At 44.5% G+C, this 20,670-nt stretch overlaps 2 protein-coding genes across 3 annotated transcripts in view; one reads left to right on the top strand and one right to left on the bottom strand.

The window, feature by feature from the left end:
- Nucleotides 1-1,772: 1,772 nt before the first annotated feature.
- Nucleotides 1,773-15,341, top strand: AKTIP (AKT interacting protein). Of its 2 annotated transcripts, XM_017833588.1 has the most exons (10): nucleotides 1,773-1,837; nucleotides 6,025-6,140; nucleotides 7,403-7,608; nucleotides 9,206-9,270; nucleotides 9,352-9,452; nucleotides 10,755-10,843; nucleotides 10,917-11,015; nucleotides 11,214-11,321; nucleotides 12,628-12,688; nucleotides 14,419-15,341. In XM_017833588.1, the coding sequence occupies exons 2-10, from the start codon at nucleotides 6,099-6,101 to the stop codon at nucleotides 14,527-14,529; spliced, it is 882 nt and encodes a 293-aa protein (XP_017689077.1). In that variant the 5' UTR covers nucleotides 1,773-1,837; nucleotides 6,025-6,098; the 3' UTR covers nucleotides 14,530-15,341. The 2 variants fall into 2 exon arrangements, with proteins under 2 accessions (XP_017689077.1, XP_017689076.1); XM_017833587.1 differs by lacking the exon at nucleotides 1,773-1,837 and having other exon boundaries at nucleotides 14,422-15,341.
- Nucleotides 15,342-18,141: 2,800 nt separating this feature from the next.
- RBL2 (RB transcriptional corepressor like 2) overlaps nucleotides 18,142-20,670 on the bottom strand; it is a 20,561-nt gene continuing 18,032 nt past the window's right edge. The window contains exons 21-22 of the mRNA XM_017833585.1: nucleotides 20,283-20,447; nucleotides 18,142-19,870 (exon numbers count right to left, since the gene is read on the bottom strand). Coding sequence (XP_017689074.1) covers nucleotides 19,700-19,870; nucleotides 20,283-20,447 — 336 coding nt within the window. The 3' untranslated portion in view covers nucleotides 18,142-19,699. The remainder of the gene's footprint in view (nucleotides 19,871-20,282; nucleotides 20,448-20,670) is intronic.

The following is a 20,670-nucleotide window of genomic DNA, read 5'->3' as shown; positions in this document are numbered from 1 at the left end:
ACAATAAGTGAGACAAAATGATAACCTTAGCATGGTATTTTTGCTGATAGCTTAGGAACAAAAATAAATGCACCCTGTATGCATTGATTTTTAAATTTCTCTGTAATTTTTATACTTGAGATTGCATGGATTTTGTTGTCATCTTCCAAACCTTGACAAATTACTTCAGTTTTGGTATAGCACTTTTGTAATTGTTCTACTGGGCTCAGAAAAAGTCTAATTACAAACAAAAATCAACTCCTGAGATTTGTTCTTATTTTTCTCCTTCTGTTCAGCAGATTTCAGAGGTAGATTTTGTATGTATATCTGCGTGTGTGTACAGTTAATATAAATTAACACTCTCTATGTGTGTATGTACCTGCTCAGGGGTAGTATTAGAAGCTGATATTATTAACTTAAAAAGGAATTTTTAAAGTGTGCGAGCAGTGTGCCCCTGTGGCCAAGAGGGCCAATGGGATCCTGGGATGCATTAGCATTGCCAGCAGGTTGTTCTACTCAGCTAGTGAGGCACATTTGGAGTGTGCCCAGTTCTGGGCTCCTCAGGACAGGGGAAACATGGAGCTCCTGGAGCGAGTCCAGTGGAGGGTTATGAAGATGATGAAGGGACTGGAACATCTCTCTTATGAGGAAAGGCTGAGGGAGCTGGGTCTGTTCAGCCTTGAGAGGAGACGGCTGAGACAGGACCTCATCAATGTCTATCAGCATCTGAAAGGGGGCTGGACCAGGCTCTGCTCGGTGGTGCCCAGCAATGAGACAAGAAGCCACGGGCAGAAACTGATGCCCAGGAAGTTCCACCTGAGCATGAGGAAGAACTTTCCTGTGCAGTGACCGAGCATTGAACAGATTGTCCAGAGAGGGTGTGGAGTCTCCCTCATTGGAGATATTCCAGAACCATCTGGACACAATGCTGTGCCATGTGCTCTAGGAATACCCTATTAAAGCAGGGATTTTGGACCAGGTGACCACTGTGGTCCCTTCTAACCTCACACCATCCTGTGATTCTGTAAAAAAAAAAAAAAAATCCAGCTGTCCTGTAAAATGCCAATCTTTAGAAGCCTGCTAAACAAGGTGGTAAAAGTCCTCGACTGATGAAGTCACTACTAACTAGCAGGAGGACGGAGCTCTCGGCGCACACAGGCAGCGCTGGCTGCAAAACTGGACTGGGGCTGCGCCGCTGCCTCTGGGCACGGTATTTATTCACCGAGTGGCAGCGCATCGCAGGGCGGCCTCTGTCCCGCTGCCCCTGGCTGCTCGGTGCCGGAGCGCGTCCCCCGGCCATCCCCAGGCCGTTCCCGTTATCCCGGCCCCGCTCCCGCCGCTCCCGCGGGGCCGCGCTCGGACCCGGCGCGGGCACGGACGGGCCCGCAGGCCCCGCCCACGAGCGGCGGCTCGGGCCAATCGCGCGCGTCCCCGTGCGCCCGCCGGCCAGTGAGAGCCGTCCGTTGTTCTGAGCTCCGCCCCCGGCGCTTTCTCCTGCCGGGAGAGTGACAAGTGCTTCTCAGGGCGCCATTGGCCCGCCCACTCGAGACGGACAGGCACGAGGACCAATCGCGGCCCGTGGGGCGGCCGCCCCCGCCCGGCCCCTGCCATGACGGGCCCGGGGCGGCCCCGCCGCGTCACGGCTCGGTCCGAGCGCTGAGTGGCGGCCCCGGCTCCGCCGCCCGCCCCGCGGGGCCGGCCCGGGAGCGCCGGGCGGCGATTGGCGGCGGGGGGGGCCGGCCCGGATGTGCGGCCCGAGGGGCGGGCGGTAAATGGGGCTGTGCCGGGGGTAGCGGGAGCGGCGGCAGTGGCGGCGGCGGGGCCTGGGCCGCGCGGGGGAGCGGCGGAGCCTCGGCGGGTGAGTGAGCGGGGCCGCAGCGCCCGGCACGGCCCTCCAGGGCGGAACGGCGGCGGTGGGCGCGGGGGCACCGTCCCTGCGGGGCGAGGGGGGGCGCGGGCAGCCCCGCCGGGCTCGGGGGCGGCGGCACTGGCGGACCCGACACCGGCACCGGTGTCCGGGAGGGGCCGCGCCGCCCGCTGGGCCCGTTGGGAGCCGCGGCCCCGCCCGGACGACGGTGTTCCACGGGGTCCGGCCCGGGGACACACCGCGGGGCCGGGCCCGGCGGCCTCCGACCCTCCGCCCGTCACAGGGCACGGCCGCGGTCTCGGCGGGGAACACCCCGGGCACCGGCCAGGGGCAGGGCTGCTGCTGCCCTCCCGTGACCCGGGTGGCAGGTCCCTCCCTCTGCGACCCGCCGCCCCGTGGGACTCGGCCGGACATTCCCTTGTGTCCTTCAGGTCTGGTTCCGTTGGCGTAGGCTGCAATTTCCTAGAGAAACGTGTTAAGGAATGCTGCACCTCGTAGCAGCAGGTGTTGGTGTGGAAGGTGTAACCCGCCCCTGGAGGACGAGTTGGCGAACAGGCTCTGCTGGTCAGTGTTCCTGTGCTCCGCCACCTGCGGCTCCCGCGCTGTCCGGCAGGTTAAGGTCTAGGCGAGAGGTCCTTGGGTCCAGGGAGGATCAGGAGTGGCTGTGCTGAGGAGAAATAAGTTCTAGTGTAAGCTGTCAGCTACAGTTGCTGGGCAAGCACGTAACACTATGTGTCCAACACTCGTTGTTCTCTGGTGCTCTGCCGAAGTAGCTCAGTTTGTTCCCAGGTGTAGGAGTGGCTCCCTTTGATTTGTTGATGTTTCCAGAAAATCTTCAGAAGAGTGCTCTGTTCCAGGCAGATAAAGTTTTTTGTCAAATTGCTTTAGTGTTGCATTTGATCTGATAACTGTGTTGGTGACAGGAGAAAAATATGACATCTACTCTGACAGTAGGTAAAATAAGAGAGCTTTAATGAGAATACTTAGTGTACAGGAGAAAAAGGTGCAAAAGCAAAGTAAATTCTAAGTTTTCATTAGTGACAACTTTAAGTTTTTGAAGTATTTTAGAGTGCTGTTGAGGTACCAGAGGAGTTTACACTTGCTCTGACTGCTCTTGTTTATTGTGCACCTGGAGAATGTGGACATGGGTTTGTGCCTGGCAGCAGGTGGCTTTTGGTCCTGATGTGAAAGGACCTCAGCAATGTGGTGCTGTATAGAAGTTAAAAGACCTTTCCAAGAAGCAGCATTTGAAGTAATGCTTCTTCACAGGTTTGTGTTCTGCCTTTTTTTAATTGCTGTTGGAACTAGAGTGAGAACACTAGAGGAGGAGATAGCCGTAAAAAGCCCATGGGAGGAGGACAGCTCAGGAGGGTTGTTGTTACTTGCTATTCTTAAAGTAGGAGAAATTAGTAGAATGTACTACAGGGTGGCACACTATCAAACCTCTTCTTGGATGAGGTGCTCTGAATGTTGACAGTGTGAAATGAGAGAGGGGGATGATTTTGAATGTTTTTATTCCCTTCTCATAAATGAGGAGAGTGTATTGAGTTCTTTTGGGAAGCTGGTGGCTTCAGTAGTCACAACACCATAAGGTGCCATAATGGTGGGTGCCTTGTGATAGACACTGAGCCCTGTGTAAGACTGAATGACTAAACTGCCTAGAAATTCCATTAATGATATGGGGCCTTGGCTCTCCTCTGTGTGCTGCAGACATAGTGAGAAGTAGGATAGGCAGTCCAACTTAAATGTGCTGTTACTGGCTTATTATCTTTCATACTTGTTTTAGTCATTTTTGTGATTAATGATGGGTAGTAAATTGTGAAGGTACTAGAGAGCATAAGCAGTTGTGGATAAGTTTCCTTTAGGGCTTCTGTTCTCTACTTCCACATAACATAACTAGAAGGAGTGACTGGGATTAGAAATAAACTCTTAAAACACCTTAAAAGGCTTTGAAAGGCCATTCTCTGGGAAGCTGGTCCTCTGAGGTTATTAGTTCCCCATCATAAACAGTATTTTTATAGGTGAATGAGAGTGGAAACAGTTTAACAATAAGTTTAGGACAATACCATATATGACTTATTACTGGCAAGCAAACGGATAAAAGATGAATGTGCATGAGAACCTCTGGAAGTTATTCTTTAGTTTAACTAGAGCTAAAATAACCTTTTGTTTGCCCTTAGTAGCTTGTTAGTAGGCATCTTTATAAGGTGGATCCGGTAACTGAACTCCATCTAGCACCAGTTGCCAAGCTTCTGGAACAGTTCCCTGTTTCACTGGGAATAGATTTGGCTGGTTTTTATGTACACATTATTCTTTGTCCCGCTCAACTTCTGTTCTTACATCTCTGGTTCCGGGATAATGCAGTTTATAGTACCCGGTTGTAAAAAAACACCAGCCCAAAACAAACAGAGAACGAAAATAATCCCGCTCCAACCCCATAATCACTCCAGATTCCAGCTAATTGTCTTCCAGCCTGTACCTCAGCTTCCAGCACTTTTCTCTCTTGTCAGAGCCCAGGCACTCAGGTGCTCTTTGTGCGTCAGTTCCTCCACCCTCTGGTTACGCTGGAGTTTCCTGAGGAAATGTCTCGTACCTTCCTGGTCCAGCGTCTTGTTGTCTTAGTCTGGCTGGGTTTGATGGAAAAGGCCTGTGGCATAGCCCTCTGGCATGACTCTGCTTTCCAGACAAGAGATGGGGAAAAGTGAAAACATCTTCTGCCTGCTATCACAGGGCATGCCAGTGCAGTAGCCGTGCTTTGGCTTTCTGTTTTCAGTGGCTCAGAATGATGTGAGACTCTGGCTGCTGAAGGGGGAAAATACCCGGAGGAATCGTGTATACTGGAATGTCTGAGATGATTTTTGGTTGGAGAAATTAATTCTTTTTCAACACTTTTCTGAAAGGTGTTGCATTTTTTGAATGCTTGGCTGCTACACAGCCTAGAAGGCTACCTATGATTAGATATTAATGTTTCTTTTAAATATTTGCCATTCCTAGATTTTCTTTTGATAAATCGTCTGCATTTTTTTTTTTTTCTAAATTTTAACAGGATTGGCATTTATTTTACTTTTAGGAAGACTTTGGTCATAACATTAAAATTTTTCTTTATAAACGGATCAAACCAATGGTGAACAGATGCTGCCTTGCTTACTATAGGAAAATGTAGTGTTGACCACAGTAGAAGCCTGTGGCATTGGCTCTGTCTCTCTTACATCCCATTAGTTGCCTTGGTCAATGTTGTACAACTCCATATTAAAGAAATTGAGTAAAGTGAATTGCCTCAGAATCTTTGTTAATGGAATCAGAAATGGGAAGGTGGGATGAGGAGGGAAAGTAGGAGAACTGGAAGGGAAAAAATAGTGGAGGGAATAGGCTGTGCTAGACAAGAGGTGCTGTAGATGAAAGTTCTTTCACAAGCAAAAGCAAGACTAAAAAAAAAAAAGGAAAGCAAGAAAAACAAGGACATACACAGCAGATGACACACTGAAACTCCCAAATATTGCTGAAGTCCTTGTTATTGAACTGCTGATCTAAGGAACGCTAAGCCTTAGTGCTTGTAACGAAACCATTGAATAAGCTACAGAAAAACTTCTGTGTTCTGTGGCTTTGTCTATTCCTGGTGATGTTCCAATGCAGACGAAAACAAAATGACACATACACGATGGAACTCAATGGGAGGATCATCTCTGTCACTGGGAATGTCAGGAAACTTCTCAAACTGGGGCACCTCAGAAATGTGCAAAGTCAACAGTGTATGTGAGGGGCGGCACTTGATGGCTTTCTTTTGCCCCGGGGTGATAGTGCTGTCTGGGGCTGGACTGAAGTGGTGAGGTGATAATTTTTTAATATTTGCACGTGTAGAGGATCTTTCCTGACTCTGCTGAGCCAACAGATATATTTTTTTTTTAATTGTTGGCAAGACAAATGTGGAATGCAGAATGTAGAATGTGTTTGTAGCAGAAAGAGGGCAGGGATTCACACACAAAAATAGGCATGTTACTGTTCTGGAGTCTAACATGAGAGAGCTTAGGCACTTTTGGCTATTGTTGGTCTTAACTACATGAAGTTTTTTTCTGAAGTTACAGAAATATAATGCTGGCTGCAGAATGAGATCTGGATCCTATTTATATGTCAAGTCCTGTTTATCTGTTAAAATGCATATTCATTCTGTGTACTTTTAGGGTGTAAATCAGAAAGGCCTGAGGATACTCTGAAGACACTGAAAAGTTTCAGCCCTTTATTTGAAATACACGTTATGAACACTTTCTGGAGCATGTCTACAGGTTCTGTGCGCAAGGTATGTAATGAGTGGATGCCATGAAGTGTTGTCATGCTGTGAGGGGTGGCAGCAGTTCTGGAAAGAACCATCAGGTGATCTGCAAATAGTGTGTGTGTTTATCCCGAGGGTTGTGATCGCTAACTGGTATAAATTAGCTTTGAGCTACATTAACTGGAATGTGCCTGTGGAAAGAGTCTACTCCAGAATTTGTTGACTTTTCTTATCTTTAAGTAGGAAACATGAAACAAACTCGTTCAAGTGGCTGAATCACTTTTTTCTTAGGGCATTTGTTTACTGTCTCATGTAGAGCTTAGCAAGGTATTTCATGTGCAGTGAGCCTTGACAAAACTGTGCCTCCATAGTGCTATTGTTGCTTTAGGTTGTAGCAGTAATAAAAGCAGGATAGTTCTAGGGCTGATCACTCCTCAGGTGTTCAGTACTAGGGAAAATTATATAAATTTATTGGTAATGCTTGTGACATAGGTATTGTTACTAGTCCAAGTCTCAGGTGCTTCAAAATGCTGTAGCTTAAATAATTCCTTTTAGTCACCACACAGAGGCTAAGCACAAGTCTGTAGCCTGCTGGTTTGTCTTGCAGTCTACAGAATGATTTTGGGGTCTGTATGTGGTGCAGTGTTTGTGGGCAGTGGTTTGGTTTTTTCTTTTAAGGAAAGACAGCAAAGACATAAAAAGGTCCCCTGCAGTAAAACTATTTAAACTTGATATCACTGCCAAGTGGTGATTCTCACACAGGGAGTGGGCCAAAGGATCAGTTCCAAGTGGAATGTTGATGTCTTAAGCACAAGCAGAAAGTGAAATATGTGAAACTTTCTTTTTTCATCTCAGTTTTACTACACTACTTTTAAAGAGTCTTTGAAGTCTGCAATGTTGGGATGCCTGTCAGTAGAAATGATTTATCTTGATGCACTGGGTGCTAGAAATAGATTGACTTCTAAGCTGATGTTATATACTGTCTGGTTTCAGGTTCTAAATAAATGTAAGCCTCCTTAAGCATTTGTCCTAATCTGCAGATTTCCTATCCATCATTGAATACTTTTGTGCTTGTAGGTTGGCTTTAATTGAATAAAAATCTATTTAAAATCAAAATGCAAAGAGACATCTGCCCACCCCCAGCTCCAAGCAATAGAACACCAACCCCCTAGATACATTTCAGTGGACTAACTTGTAATTAGCAAAGTTGGGTTTAAACCTGTGTTAATATATGTTAAATGTTTATGAAATACAGCCTGTGATATTGTGGTTCTCCTTTAATTTAACAGAGACCGGATGCTGAAGAGAAAACTTTGAGTGGAGAGCTGCGAACCAGTCCTCTGCGAGCCTCTACAAAGAAACAGTTGCCTTCTATTCCAAAGAATGCTGTGCCAATAACCAAGCCTGCTTCACCTGCTGCATCATCCCAGTCCACAAATGGAACACATGCTTCTTATGGGCCTTTTTATCTGGAGTATTCTCTTCTTGCAGAATTGTAGGTTTTCACTTCTTTTTTTGTCTTATTTTAGGTCACCGGGCTTGTGCTTCAGTGGGGAAAAAAACCCTGCAGGTTTCCCCTGCAGGGACCTAGTTCTTGCATGCTGTCTCTGCCATAGTCCTTGAAGGAGGTGTTAAAACTTCAGTAGTGGAAAGTTCTTTTTCTGGAGCAGCAGTCTCAGTCTCTAGAGACAGAAAGGGAGAAGAAAATAAGATTTTAAGGGGTGGTTTTAGATGTCATTCCCTGAATGATTGCATTTCTCAATCCTGAAGTAGACACTTTGTGAGTTTTTGTGTCCTGACCAGTTATCCTAACAGCTTTTTGATCAGGAATACCAAATATTTGAAACAAGTATTGAAATAGAAGCAAGCAGATAGCGAGTGGGGAGATGGTTATGAATGTATGGTACTGTCTAATGGAGTCAGGGTGTGGGAGCTTCCTTCAGTTGTTACATGGAACACTTGAATGCTGCCTGATACAGCTGATCAAGTGGATGTTAGGAAGAATATATTCCTGTCTTTTAGTGATATTTAAGTGAAACTTGTGAGGGAGGAGATGGGGTGATTAAATAGCTTTATTGGAGCAGTTGCATTTGACCCAGTCTAGTGATTTGTAGACTTCTGTGGGAGCATAAAGTTTGTCCTCAAAACTTTCCAGTTATATAACTGGTTAGTGCTACAAAGCTGAAGGGACTTCCTCTGTACTAGACATACTGCATTCTCAAGTATGTACTGCCTTTTGGAATGAAATCCCTGGAGTCCTTTATGCAACACTGAGTCTCAGTTCTTGCATTTAACTGTTACGTTGAAAGTGAGAACTCTCAAGACATTCATCTCTTTTTCAGGGTACTGACCCTGACTTCTTAATTCAAGAAAGATGTTTTTCTTGGTACCATAATGTAAACTCCTGTAGTTTAACAAATTCATTATTAGGGAAATAATAACCGATATTGTGGAAATTGTAAGCAGAGAACTGTTAATATTTCACTTTAAGATTGTTGTTTATTCGTGAAAGCATGCAGAATCCAATTTAATGGAGCCATATGCCAAGTAACTGGAAAACCCATTAAATTAAAAATTTGGGTTTTTTGTTTTGTCCATTGTCAGTATAATTTCAGTTTGACCTGCAGCATAGTGTCATGTAAAACTGAATAGCTAACTTGTTTAAAATTGAGGTTAAATTTGGTCACACTTCAGCAATAACTGCAATTGACTGCAAATCTGTGTTCAAGATTATTTAATTGAATTTCTTTTCTTCCTTACTTTGAAACTGGGGACTCAGTATAAAGTTGTAAAATTTTGTACTGTCATGCATTAAATGCATCTACTGGGTGAAGAATTTATTTCTATTTCTCTATTTTATCAAGAGAGATGGTGTTTTCTGTTAGTAACTCTCTCAGTGGAGGGGTGGGAAACGCAAGGGGGTGAAAGAATGTGTTTTCACTAGTTTTCTGCCACCTCCTTCAGTGAGCAGCCTGCCCTTGGGAATTGAGAGTGGGTCTGTGGAAGAAGCCCCTGTTAAGCTGTGGGTGGTTCTGGGTTTGCTGCTGTCAGTGTAGTTGTGGAGCTCCTCTGAGTGCTGGCTCTAATTGCAGTACCTTGGTTGTGAAGCAGAAGTTGCCAGGCGTGTACGTGCAGCCGTCGTACCGATCAGCGTTAAGTAAGTTTAAACTTAACTTTTAACTTTTTATGTTTATGTATCTATAAATTCTTTCACTCAAGCAAACTTTCTCACTTGCAGTGTGGTTTGGTGTAATATTCATAAGACATGGGCTCTACCAGGATGGTGTGTTTAAATTCACTGTCTATATTCCTGATAATTACCCAGATGGAGACTGCCCGGTAAGTGGTTGTGTGTATTGAGTTTTTCTTTTTTCTGGTGGTTTAAGTGTGGCTCTTTGTTAAAGCTGATATACCAATTAGCTTCTCTTTTCCTTGAACTAATTTTGTTCAGTTGGCTGGGCTCACTTGCAATGTCTTGTCCATATTTGCTAACATCTGTGGAGGAATCGTGTTACTCTGATTACTAAGACTGGTGTAGAGTGAACTTCCTGAGTTCAGCTGCAGTAGAGTGTTAAGTAATCAACCAGTTCTTTACTTCAACTCTTGATTTGCTACTTCCTCAGCAGAAAGTTCACACTGAAACACTTAGAGGTATCCAAATTCTGAGTAGCAATATAATGGAACATAAATCCAGACACCTGCTCTGTGCTTGCTGTAGGAGTTCTTGCTTGTCTCTTCTAAGTTACATTGAAACAAAGAACTAAAGGAACTTCAGGAGAACGCAGTGAAACAAAGGGAGGACATAGGTAGTATGATGTTACCTTCCATCTCTGCTTTCTCTTTTTGTCTTTAGTGAAAAGTTTTTAAGTTTTTCGACCAATTAAAAAATAAAAAAGTTATTTTGTGGTAGTGTGACTTTCCAGAGCGGAGCAGTTGACCCTCTTGGCCAAATTTCTTTAAGAGGAAGATTTGGAGGAGGTGTAAATAACTGCTGTAGCTGAGAACAAATTGCTATCTCAGGAAGCTGTCTGTCTGCTCAGTATGAAGTTTTGTGTAAAGCTATCATCTTTAAAAGGAGAGAATTAGTAAGAAACAGTTTCTTTTAAATGTTGGACTTTAGTATCTCTCAGCCAGCCATCATTCTTTTGCTAGAAGAGGGCTTTAGAACCTTCCTCTTGAACCTAAGTTTCCTCTTGGAAGGATGTATTAACACTGGAGGAAATTAGCTGTACAGGGCTGAAGACACTGTGGTGTCACTGCACAGTTTAATTAAAAATGTACAGGATAAAAAACATTTACTGTAGCTCAAGTATGTAAAAAGCTCTCAGTCACAAATAGTTAAACCAGAAAAACTCCTTTAATCTGATCTTATCTGATATTATTACCTGTGTTGGCACTGGTGCCTGTGCAGTTAACTAGATTAGTTTCCTGATTTGGAGATAGCATGTGAGAGAGGACAAGACCCTGCATGTAACACAGGTGTGTTGGGTTACAGTTTCACAGCTGGTACAAATCACTGGCATTGCTTTCTTTTTATGCAGTAACAATGAATTAGTATTTGAAAGCTCTGACTGACCTTCACCCAGGGCTGTTGGCATTAGGATTGAAGGTGTCATAAGGAATTGCTTTTTTCTAATGCAGCGCTTGGTGTTTGATCTGCCCGTCTTCCACCCGCTAGTGGACCCTTTATCTGGTGAACTGGATGTAAAAAGAGCATTTGCAAAATGGAGGTTAGTGGTAACATATTGATGTGTAAACTTGGGGAGTTTTTTCCTTTCTTCATTGTGTTTTTGTTCTTTTTAGGCGAAATCATAATCACATATGGCAAGTGTTAATGTATGCTCGCAGAGTCTTCTACAAGATTGATACAACTAGTCCTCTGAACCCTGAGGCTGCAGTGCTGTAAGTATCTTCCATGTGTATAGACCTGGTCTCAGGAGGTTTTTGCACTGACTTGCAGAAACAAGGTTTGTAACACTGTCTCTCTGCTCATAGTCTCTGCCTCCAGACTTGATTGCATTAAGAACTCAAGCTGGGGCTTTATCAAGTCAGCGTGTGCTTCTAGGGCGAAGTCTAATGTTACTTACTTCTGTCTTTCAGGTATGAAAAGGATATTCAGTTGTTCAAAAGTAAAGTGGTGGACAGTGTCAAACTGTGCAGTAGTCATTTATTTGATCAGCCCAAAATAGAGGACCCCTATGCAATCATGTGAGTACTGTCAACAAATTCACCCTAATGTTTCACCCTAATGTCCTAGTGTTTCAAGAGCAAGTTTTGGTGTGGTTGCTGATGGCAGCCTTTCTCTGCCAAGCTGACTGACCTGGTTTTTCTTACACTCATAGTAGTGCTTTGAATATTCCAACCCTAATTTCCCTCTGTTTAACATTGGGTGAAGTCCCAGTGGACAACAAGCTGTCCATGAGCCATCACTGTGCCCCTGTGGCCAAGAAGGCCAATGGGATCCTGGGAACATTAGGAAGAGCATTGCTAGCAGGTCAAGGGAGGTGCTCCTGCCCCTCTACTCAGCCCTAGTGAGGCACAGCTGGAGTGCTGTGTTCAGCTCTGGGCTCCTCAGGACAGGAGAGACATGGAGCTCCTGGAGCAGGTCCAGAGGAGGCAACAAAGATGATTAAGGGACTGGAACATCTCTCCTATGAAGGCCTAGGGAGCTGGACCTGTTCAGTCTTCAGAAGAGATGTCTGAGAGAGGACCTAAAGAATGCATAGAAATATCTGCAAGTATCAAAAGCAGGAGACCAGGTTCTTTTCAGTGGTGCCCAGTGACGGGACCAGGAGTGACAGGCACAAACTGAAACACAGGAACTCCCATCTGAATATAAGGAAAAACCTCTTTACTGTGAGGGTGACAGAGCTCTGGAACAGGCTGCCCAGAGAGGCTGTGGAGTCTTTGCCTCTGGAGATATTCAAAACTTCCCTGGACACAATCCTGTGCAACCCGTTCTAGGTGAGGGAGGTTGGACTTGATGATCTCCACAGGTCTGTTCCAACCCCAGTCATTCTGTGATTCTGATTCTGTGAATCTTAAATGTAATCAGACACTTGTGTTTACTGTTCTTTCACTAAGCAACTAAGATTTAATAAAAAATTCAGAACAAACAACAAGCTCCAAAACACCTACCTCCCTCGAGCAGAAATGCCCATGAAATAGGTACTGCTTTTTGGCTTTCCTGAACTCAGTTTGTCTGACTGTAGATTTGGTCTGTCTTTGAAAAGCTTGGGGAATGGAACAGACAGCTTCATGGTGAATATGGTAATGTTTTGATTAACACATGCTGAATTGCCAGTTCTCATTACATACAGAAATGTAAACCTAAACATATATTGTTGAATAGATCCATGACAATGTTAATTCTTAACTGTATGTTTTAACACTGAAAACTCACAGTTTACTTGGAATTCAACAAGCTGAACTAGGGAAAATCACTGCTTTCTGCTCTGTCTATGCTGTGGTTTGCAAATATGCCAAGTAAGAGTTAACTGTACTTTCTCTATAGTTTTTCTCCATGGAATCCAGCTATACATGATGAAGCTAGAGAGAAGATGTTGACTCAGAAGGTATGTGCAAAATCCAGATTCTCACTCTAGGAGGGATTTACTGCCTGATGTGGGAAGAAAGGTTCTCTGTCTCTCTGTGTACTAGACAGACCTTATTCCACCCCTCTTTTGGCTCAGCAGGCATGCTGGAACCGATTTTTGTCTCCTAATGAAGCAGTTATGTCACTGTTCTAACTTCAGTGGGTTAAGCAATTAATCACTTAGCCAGATAGAAAGCTTTGTTAGTACAACTATTGGCACACTTGGCAGATTTTTTTTTTTTATGGATGGAAGGGGGGAAGAAGGGGAAAGAAGAGGTTTGCTGCCTGCCTGTTAGCTTGTCCTGCACTTGTCATATTTGTTAGCACTTCTGCATAACCTAGTCTCTAGCTTCTTGGCTTTCTTCTGTTGAGAGATCTTTCCTTACTGAATCAAAGCCTCAGCAACTTCTTCTCATTGCAAAGTTTCTGAAACAACACAGGCACAGTCCCTTGCCCAACTTCTGTGCCGTAGGGATTTGTTCCAAAATGTTAGTGTAGCTGAGAACATTCCCTGTAAAAAGTTCCTGAATTCTCCTACAGCCTTTTTTTATTACCCTGTAATTCCTGTGCCTTGGGAAACAGCTGAGCCATTCTAGAGCTGTGTCCCAGGAAGGGCTGTGATGTCCCAGTTCCCTGCTGAGCACGTGGCTTTTGCTGGGTGTGGTTCCTGTGGGAAAGGCAGGTACCACTGCCAGGCTCAGGCTTAACTGATCCCTCTTGTCTGCTGTTGTCCAACGTGTTGTGGCAGTTCTGTCACACGGTGTCACCTTTGTGCACAAAGCATGGGGAGGGGCAGAAGTGCAGGTTATGTTTTCTTGCTGACTTAATTTACTTTGTCAAGCAAAAGGCTTTCCAAGGTATGACAAAGTCTGCACATGTAATTATCACTTTTTAGAGCTCAGTGCATCATTCCAGGTTTGATGTAGTTGCCATACAGTTCCTGGTATTTTAAAAAACCCTGCAAGCTGTTTCTTGAACCAGCTAGAGTAGGTATCTAACGTACTGATCTTTTAAACTACTTTAAATCTACAGATGCTCCAAGTTGCATCTTTCTCCCTCGATTTGAAGCTTTTTTTTTTTTAAGTTGCAATAATCAGTAAAATGTTTGTTTGTTGCACAACAACAAACATTTGATGGGTAATAGTTACTGTTCAAGCATTTAACCATGATAAATGCTCAGGGAAGGGAAGGACCATTCTTGGAAAGCATAAACTCCCAGGTTTAGCAAAGGCTCCAGTTGCTGCTTTACCACATTAATTTGTGTTCCCAACTGCTGGTGGGGTGGAGGTTCCTTCCACAGCACACCCAGCACCACCAGGTATGTACAGGTACAGTGTCAGGTTAGGGACAGAAATGGTTGGGTTTGGATTGACTCTTCTTTCTGTAGAACCCAGAAATCTGGAGAAGAGCAGGGCAGTGGTGCTGGGCTGGGGCCTCCAAGCAAATTGGTTATCTCTTAGACTTTAGGGTAGGGCAGGGCAGCAGTACAGGAGCCAAGTCATTAAAACTCCTGTATTGGCAGGGTGGTTCTGCAGATGCCACACACATTCCCAGAAATTAAACCAATAGCCATCTTACTGGTCTCCTTTGAGGAGAGGAAATGGTGCAAGCCTCTCTTATGCCTGTGTTTACCAAAGGTAAAATGGATGGAGAGGAACTTGAGAGGGTTTTGGTGTCTAACAATTGTAACTTTAACTTTGTTCTCCCCAGAAGAAGACAGAAGATCAGCACTGCAAAAGCATGCACGTTTCTGGCCTGTCCTGGGTAAAGCCTGGCTCAGTGCAGCCCTTCAGCAAAGAAGAGAAGACGATGCCCACTTAGCTTTCCTGGACTCTGGTGCACAAAACACTTTCTGTGGGTGGAGGGAATGTAACGGAGGGAGAAACAGCAAAGCAGCAGTTTCCTTCTTGACTATGGATTAGTAAAAACCGAATGGTAGCAGTGACTCCAGTAAACCTGTTCAGTGGATTACTGACTCTTAATGTTTTACATATGCATTAGGTTTTAAAGGCTTGCCTGGAGTTTGGAAGTCTCTCTTGAACACTGCAGTACTTCTACCTGGAGACTGTCTAGGGTGGGTAATTCCTCAGGGCTCTGAAATGCCTGGAGGCTTTGGGTTGGTTTTTAAGCTTTTATTTTTTCCCTCCAGGAATAGCAATTTTTTAAAAGAATCTTAAATTACTGGCAGAAATATTAGTATTGGAAATATGATGCCAGAGTTAAGCTGTGTTCATGTAAACTAATATAGCAGAGTTAAACACTATATTTAATGGTTTTAAATACTTTTGGTTTCTATTGTAAATATGTTAGGATTTGAAATTGTAAATAGACGGTTCATTGACTCCATTTAGCACTTTCCAGAAGTAAAGCTGGGGATGACATGATGTATTATTGACTTGTAAATGATTCTTGTCACTAAAGCACACATTAGTCTGACCGGGGCAGAACAGAATGTCAGGCTTGTTAGAATTCTAGTACATAAACACTAAAATTGAAGCTTTTAATGGTGGTCTCTTGAGCTAATAAATTCTTAGAGGGTTTTAGATTCCCTGGGTGTCCAGGAGATTTCTTAGGATAGCTTGACTAATGTGTGTTAATAGTGACATCTTAAAATAAAAAGGAACTGTGCGGTAGCTTTGTCCCTATTGGTGTGTATTGTTGACATTTAGCAAAGACTGGAACCAGAGTGGAAGCACTTGGATACAGCTGTACTTGTTTGGGATGTTAATGGCTACCAGGAGCAGTTCTGTACTGAACAGACTCGTGTTCCACATACAGGAAAACCTCTCTAAAGCCTGTGTGAACTCAGAAGCTTTTGCTTTTCACATGAGTCTTCCTAATGCCACAGCCTGGTGTGTTGCCGCCTTCTTGCCTAACAGGATTGTCCTCTCAAAACCGGTAGTGTTAACCCCTTACAGCTGGGCTGCTTTTCCTTTGCTCCCCTTACCTGCACTGATGGCATTAGAGCCAACCCAACTGGAACAATCTGGAGTGAGTCATGGGAATATGATGTGGTGTGTCAGGACAGTGGGCACTGGTGTGGTTTGGGTTTTGTGGGTCTTTTTGTGTTTTGTTTTTACTGACAAGCTAAATTCACTTGCCATATAACAACCTTTCCCTTTGAGAACAACTTCTTGGCTCCTAAGGAAGTATATGAAGACTTCCCAAGCAGTGTGCTGTCATACACCACAGGAAAGGAAAACCTGGCCCTGTGGCACTTGCCTTGGTCAGTGTTTTCTTCTGTGTGACACTAATGCTCCATTAGCCTCAGTATTTTGGACATCTGGCAGGTTACGAGGAATTCCAAGTGTTTTGGAATTGTCACGTGGCTGGTCTGAGTTTGCAATAGAGGCCAGGAATGGAGGAACTGATCTGAAAGCTGGGTTTGTGTTGCCTGGTAAGTGGTGCTGTGTGTCTTTCAGGGAAGGGATGTGGGAAAAGTTTTAGGGGGTGTTTGTACTGGCCTGGAGTGTAGCCACTACAATACTGTGAACGTGAGTTCTGTTGCTGCTGTTGTTTCTTTCAGACTTTTCTGGGGAAGGCTGAAACTGAAATTCAAATGGTTCAGATTCATCATGGGCAAAGTTTTAGTTAAAGGACTGTTGATGTGAAGCAGGCAATGGGCCCAGCCTTGTGCTGAGCATGGCTGGGCAGGAGGCAGGACTGGAGCTAAACTGGAGTGTGATGGTTCCTCTTTATGTGGTTTCATGATTATTCAGGAGCTTCTGTAATAAATCACGGACTTGCACATTTCCTAAGCCACTTAAGTGAAGGGCTGGAGTACAAGTTCAATCTCTTCTAATCTTGAGCTGCTCTTTGATCTCAGCTGCAGTGCAGGACAAGTTGCTGCTGCTGTGCAGAGCTGAGCCCCCATAGCCCCAGTGCTGCTGAGAGCCAGGGCTCTGCTCTGACCCCTGAGGCTTGGCAAACACCACAGCTGGCAAAAACAATGCCAAGGAGCAGTGATAGGACAATGTGAAAGTGATGGTTATGTAAGTCTTGTTCGTCTCTGAACTGCCACAGATCCCTGCAGGGCTGGTCAATAGGTTGGGTTGCTCCAAGTTAAGTCCAACTAATAGTTTGCTGAGAAGAAAATAATTTTATTTTATAGAATGTGGAATTTTGTTTCATTTAGAATGAATAAGCTGAAAAATTATTTTTTTTTAAATTAGATTGGGAAGGGGGAGAGAACACTGTGTCTTTCTGTAATCAGATTTGTGTATTAAAAGAAGCTGTTCCAGGAGCCAGGTAGGCGAGTGATTACTGAAACGATGCCGTGGAAATCAAATCCTTTTCTCCTGGATTGGGCTGTTGTATTTCTTAATACAGGTACATAATTTAATGAAAGCCTAAGTCCCTGCCAATACTTTGATATAGGGATGTTTCTGAATATCATCTTTGAAATTCTGAACTCTCTAAAGAACATTTCCAAGACACGTGGAAGTTACACCAGTGGATTTACTGATGCTGCTGAGGCTCCAGGTCCCTTCCAATCAGACTGTTGTAAGTCTTGAAAGAAAAAAATTTTAAGCTACTTCAGATGTTTTTTCTTTTTTTTTTTTAAATCAAGTTTACACACATTTTTTTAATTTCCTTTGGAACACCTCTTTTAAAGTAGGAGGTTTTTGGGTTTTTTGGTTTGTTGGGAATTTTGGGTTTTTTAGCATTTGCTTCAAAGCATAAACTACAAATTGTGCTTTTATTATTATTTATAGCTGAGGGTTGTTTTACAATTTGGTTTCAGAAAGGGACAGAAACCACAGAAGAGGATGAAATAGGTAAAATAGGCCCAATAGGTGAAAATGCAGAGGAAAACCAGCATGTCCTTAGCTGTGAAAGTACAGCCCCCAGCCAGCCATGGCCAAAGAGGTTCTTAACTACTTGAGAATTCTTAGAAATCTCTGTAACTTCACTGGAAGGTGAGTACACAGTACATGGGAAATAATTCTGGGTTACAGTGTGAGATCTTTTATTAAAAGCTCCTCCAGGGAAGGCAAAGCCCCTTTTGTTCTGGGGCCCTCCTGTGTGTGTGGTGAGACAGCCACCCTCCTCCTCCTCCTCCTCCTCCTCCTCCTCTTCCTCCTCCTCTGCCAGAGGGAGCAGCAGCCAGAGCCCCAGCATTCCCTGACACTGCTGTCCCTTCTGCCAGAGCAGCAGGAGGGAACACACTTGGAACAAACTCTGTGACTAAACTGGAGCAAGAGTAAATCCTTTCCTTCGTGGTGTGGGTAAAATGTGTGATTATTTATTTATTTTTAAACCCTTAATTGCACTGTGGGACTCCAGTCCTTGCACTGTCCCGGGCCTGGCAGACCTCGGCTGTATGTTTGTTGTTTTCTTTTGCACTAACCATCAAACCAGGTGTTTGAGAGCTGCAGACTATTTGTAGCCTTGCACATACAATGCTTTTTTTTTCACACAAGACCATAAAACTGAGTTTATAAATTCTTTATTGAAAAATACAATTGCAATATTTTCATACAAAGTGAAGTAAATGGTACAGAATAACAAGAACTCTCTGACACTTCCATAAATATTTTTACAGAAACATCTACACGACTTCTGGACTTCAACCTTTTATTATGCAGGTAAGAACAAAAGATCCTTTTATTTTAGTTTAATTGAATTTACAGTGGAATTAAGTCTCAAATTTTCCTATTACTCAGAAGGGCAGGAATGACTGAAAATGGAGGTTTTAGTTTTTGCTTCCTTAGAAAACCTGGAACATGCCTGTGCCACGTTTTACATGGAGAACACCCCCTCCCCAGCAGTGGACTGGCACATTGTATAGTGAGAGTCATTCGATGCTCTCCTAAGCAGCCTGGTATTTGGGAACTATTTTACATGAAAACAAGTAGTAAGTCTAATATGTGCACTCCTTGCTCATCCTCAGAGGGGGAGAGATTCTCCTAGGCAGCCTGGTTTAGTCCATTTAAAAAAAACAACACAAAACCAAACCCCCAACCCTGTCCTTTAAAAACAAAGTAAGTATACATTTTAAGAGATGGACAGCACGATCCTGCTGCTGAGTAAGAGGGGGGGGGCAGTGCCTGACTCATGAAAAGCAATGAGCATATAAAATTCCTCAAAAAAAGCACACATCCTTGGCTTCCTGCATTCACTGCTGCACATACATTGAGTTACAATGAATTCTTCATGCCATTTGCTGACAAGAGGAGCAATGGCATGTCAGATTGAAATAAATACAAAAGTCAACTTGGTTCAATACAGAAAGACAGCTGAAGTCAGCCTTTGCAAAAAATATTCACATTTAGAAAGTGCCATTGCAAATATACAGCAAAACTCACCTGCCTTAAAAATCATGCTTCACAGCCCCATCAAAAGTGCCACCTTGGGAACATCAGTTCACTCTCCATCATTGCACAGCTCAAACCAATGCACCCACACAATCCCCTCCTTTGTACAGCAAGGGGCCAGAGACATGGTAGTTTTCAGGGGCACATGAACGTCCAGAATGTGGACAGGATCCATTCAGACAACTTCCTTTAGGCCTCAAAACAATTATTCCCATCATCCCTTTCCCAGGAGAACTGGATTTTGCTAGGAGGTTGTCAGTAGTTCTTGCAGGAGCCAAGACACTGCTCTGGGTACCCTGCTGTGGTGGCTCCAGGTGCCTGTCCATGGCTGACAGTGGTGATAAACACAGTGTGAGGGGACTGGTTAGTGCAAAGGGAAGGAAAGAACTGGTGCAAGGTACACAGCTGTGTTAGGGGTGTGTTCTCCAAGCAAGAAAAAGCTCTTCAGCTGCTTTTGGGAGGCTGGAGATGGGTCACTTGCCTTGTGAGGAGCTTGACTCGGGGTGGGGTCAGGGTCTGAGGACCCAGCACAGTTGGGCAGCAGTGGGCGGTGGCCGGGGCAGGGAGGGGCTGAGCACAGTCTGGCTGAAGACACTTGCAAGGGCTCAGTGGGTCCATGTGTGGGCTGAGCAGCCCAGCTCTGGGAGCAGCAGGAAGGGAAAACCTGTGTGGGCTCAGTGAGACCCTCTGTCGTTGGCTACGTCTTGGAGCCGCCTCAGCAGGGCCGTGTGATTCTCCTGACAGATGCGCTTGGCTGGGGCTTCAGTGCCATCCTCTAAGAGAATGCCTCTCTTCTTGGTGGGCGTTTCTCCAGTTCGAACCATGCTGTTAATCTCCTTTAGTCTCTGGAGGGAGGAGGGGAGAAAACTAGAATTAACTCTCACCATTTTGTGACTACCGCAACATAATGTGAACTATTGTCAGGTGTGTTACAATGGGACTACACAGGCTTTATTTGTGGAGATCTGTACTGTACCCAGCTGACCCTCATCACTGTACTGGTCTTTCCATTACCAGAGTAGGTAGAGTCTTACTCAAACTCAAGCCAGCTTGTTGTGTCACTGCCTGTGGAGCTCAAAGGCCCATCCAGCTTTACAACTTCAGTAGCTGAGCTGGCAGTTCAATGAGCGTCAGGTGACAAAGTACGTGTTGGACAAGGTAAACAAAACATCGTGTTGCAAAATCTACTCTGATTTCACTACCGGAAAGAAAAGATAGAATTAAATATAAAACTAAACTGTAACCCTTTAGTCTCACCTTCGAGGGGCTGCTGCTGAAGTAGTAGAATATCCTCTCTTGGGAAGAAAGAGCAGACTCGTTTCTGTGTGGTGAGATGTACACGGGGTGGTTCTGGGACAGCTGCACCCGGCGAGGGGAGCTGAGCCGCACGAAGGGGTACGGCGAGAGCGGAGGAGAGTCCGTCTGCCCGGGAGGGAAGGAAATCACTCAACAGCTGTACCTGAGCTCAGTGTCACTGCAGCAAGGCTTTTCTGAGTGGGTCACTTAAACGCTCTAGGCTTTTTTCACCCATCCAATACCATACAGATGTACAACAAATGTGAATTTTATTCTGGTATTGGGCTGGGTTAGTATTTTTTAATTTACTTTTCCAATCTGTCTGCAAGCGACAGATGACACTGCTTAG

The sequence above is a fragment of the Lepidothrix coronata genome, unplaced genomic scaffold (genome assembly GCF_001604755.1).
Source record: "Lepidothrix coronata isolate B3197 unplaced genomic scaffold, Lepidothrix_coronata-1.0 Scaffold217, whole genome shotgun sequence".
NCBI lineage: Eukaryota > Metazoa > Chordata > Aves > Passeriformes > Pipridae > Lepidothrix > Lepidothrix coronata.
This window is presented reverse-complemented; position numbering and strand designations above follow the sequence as displayed.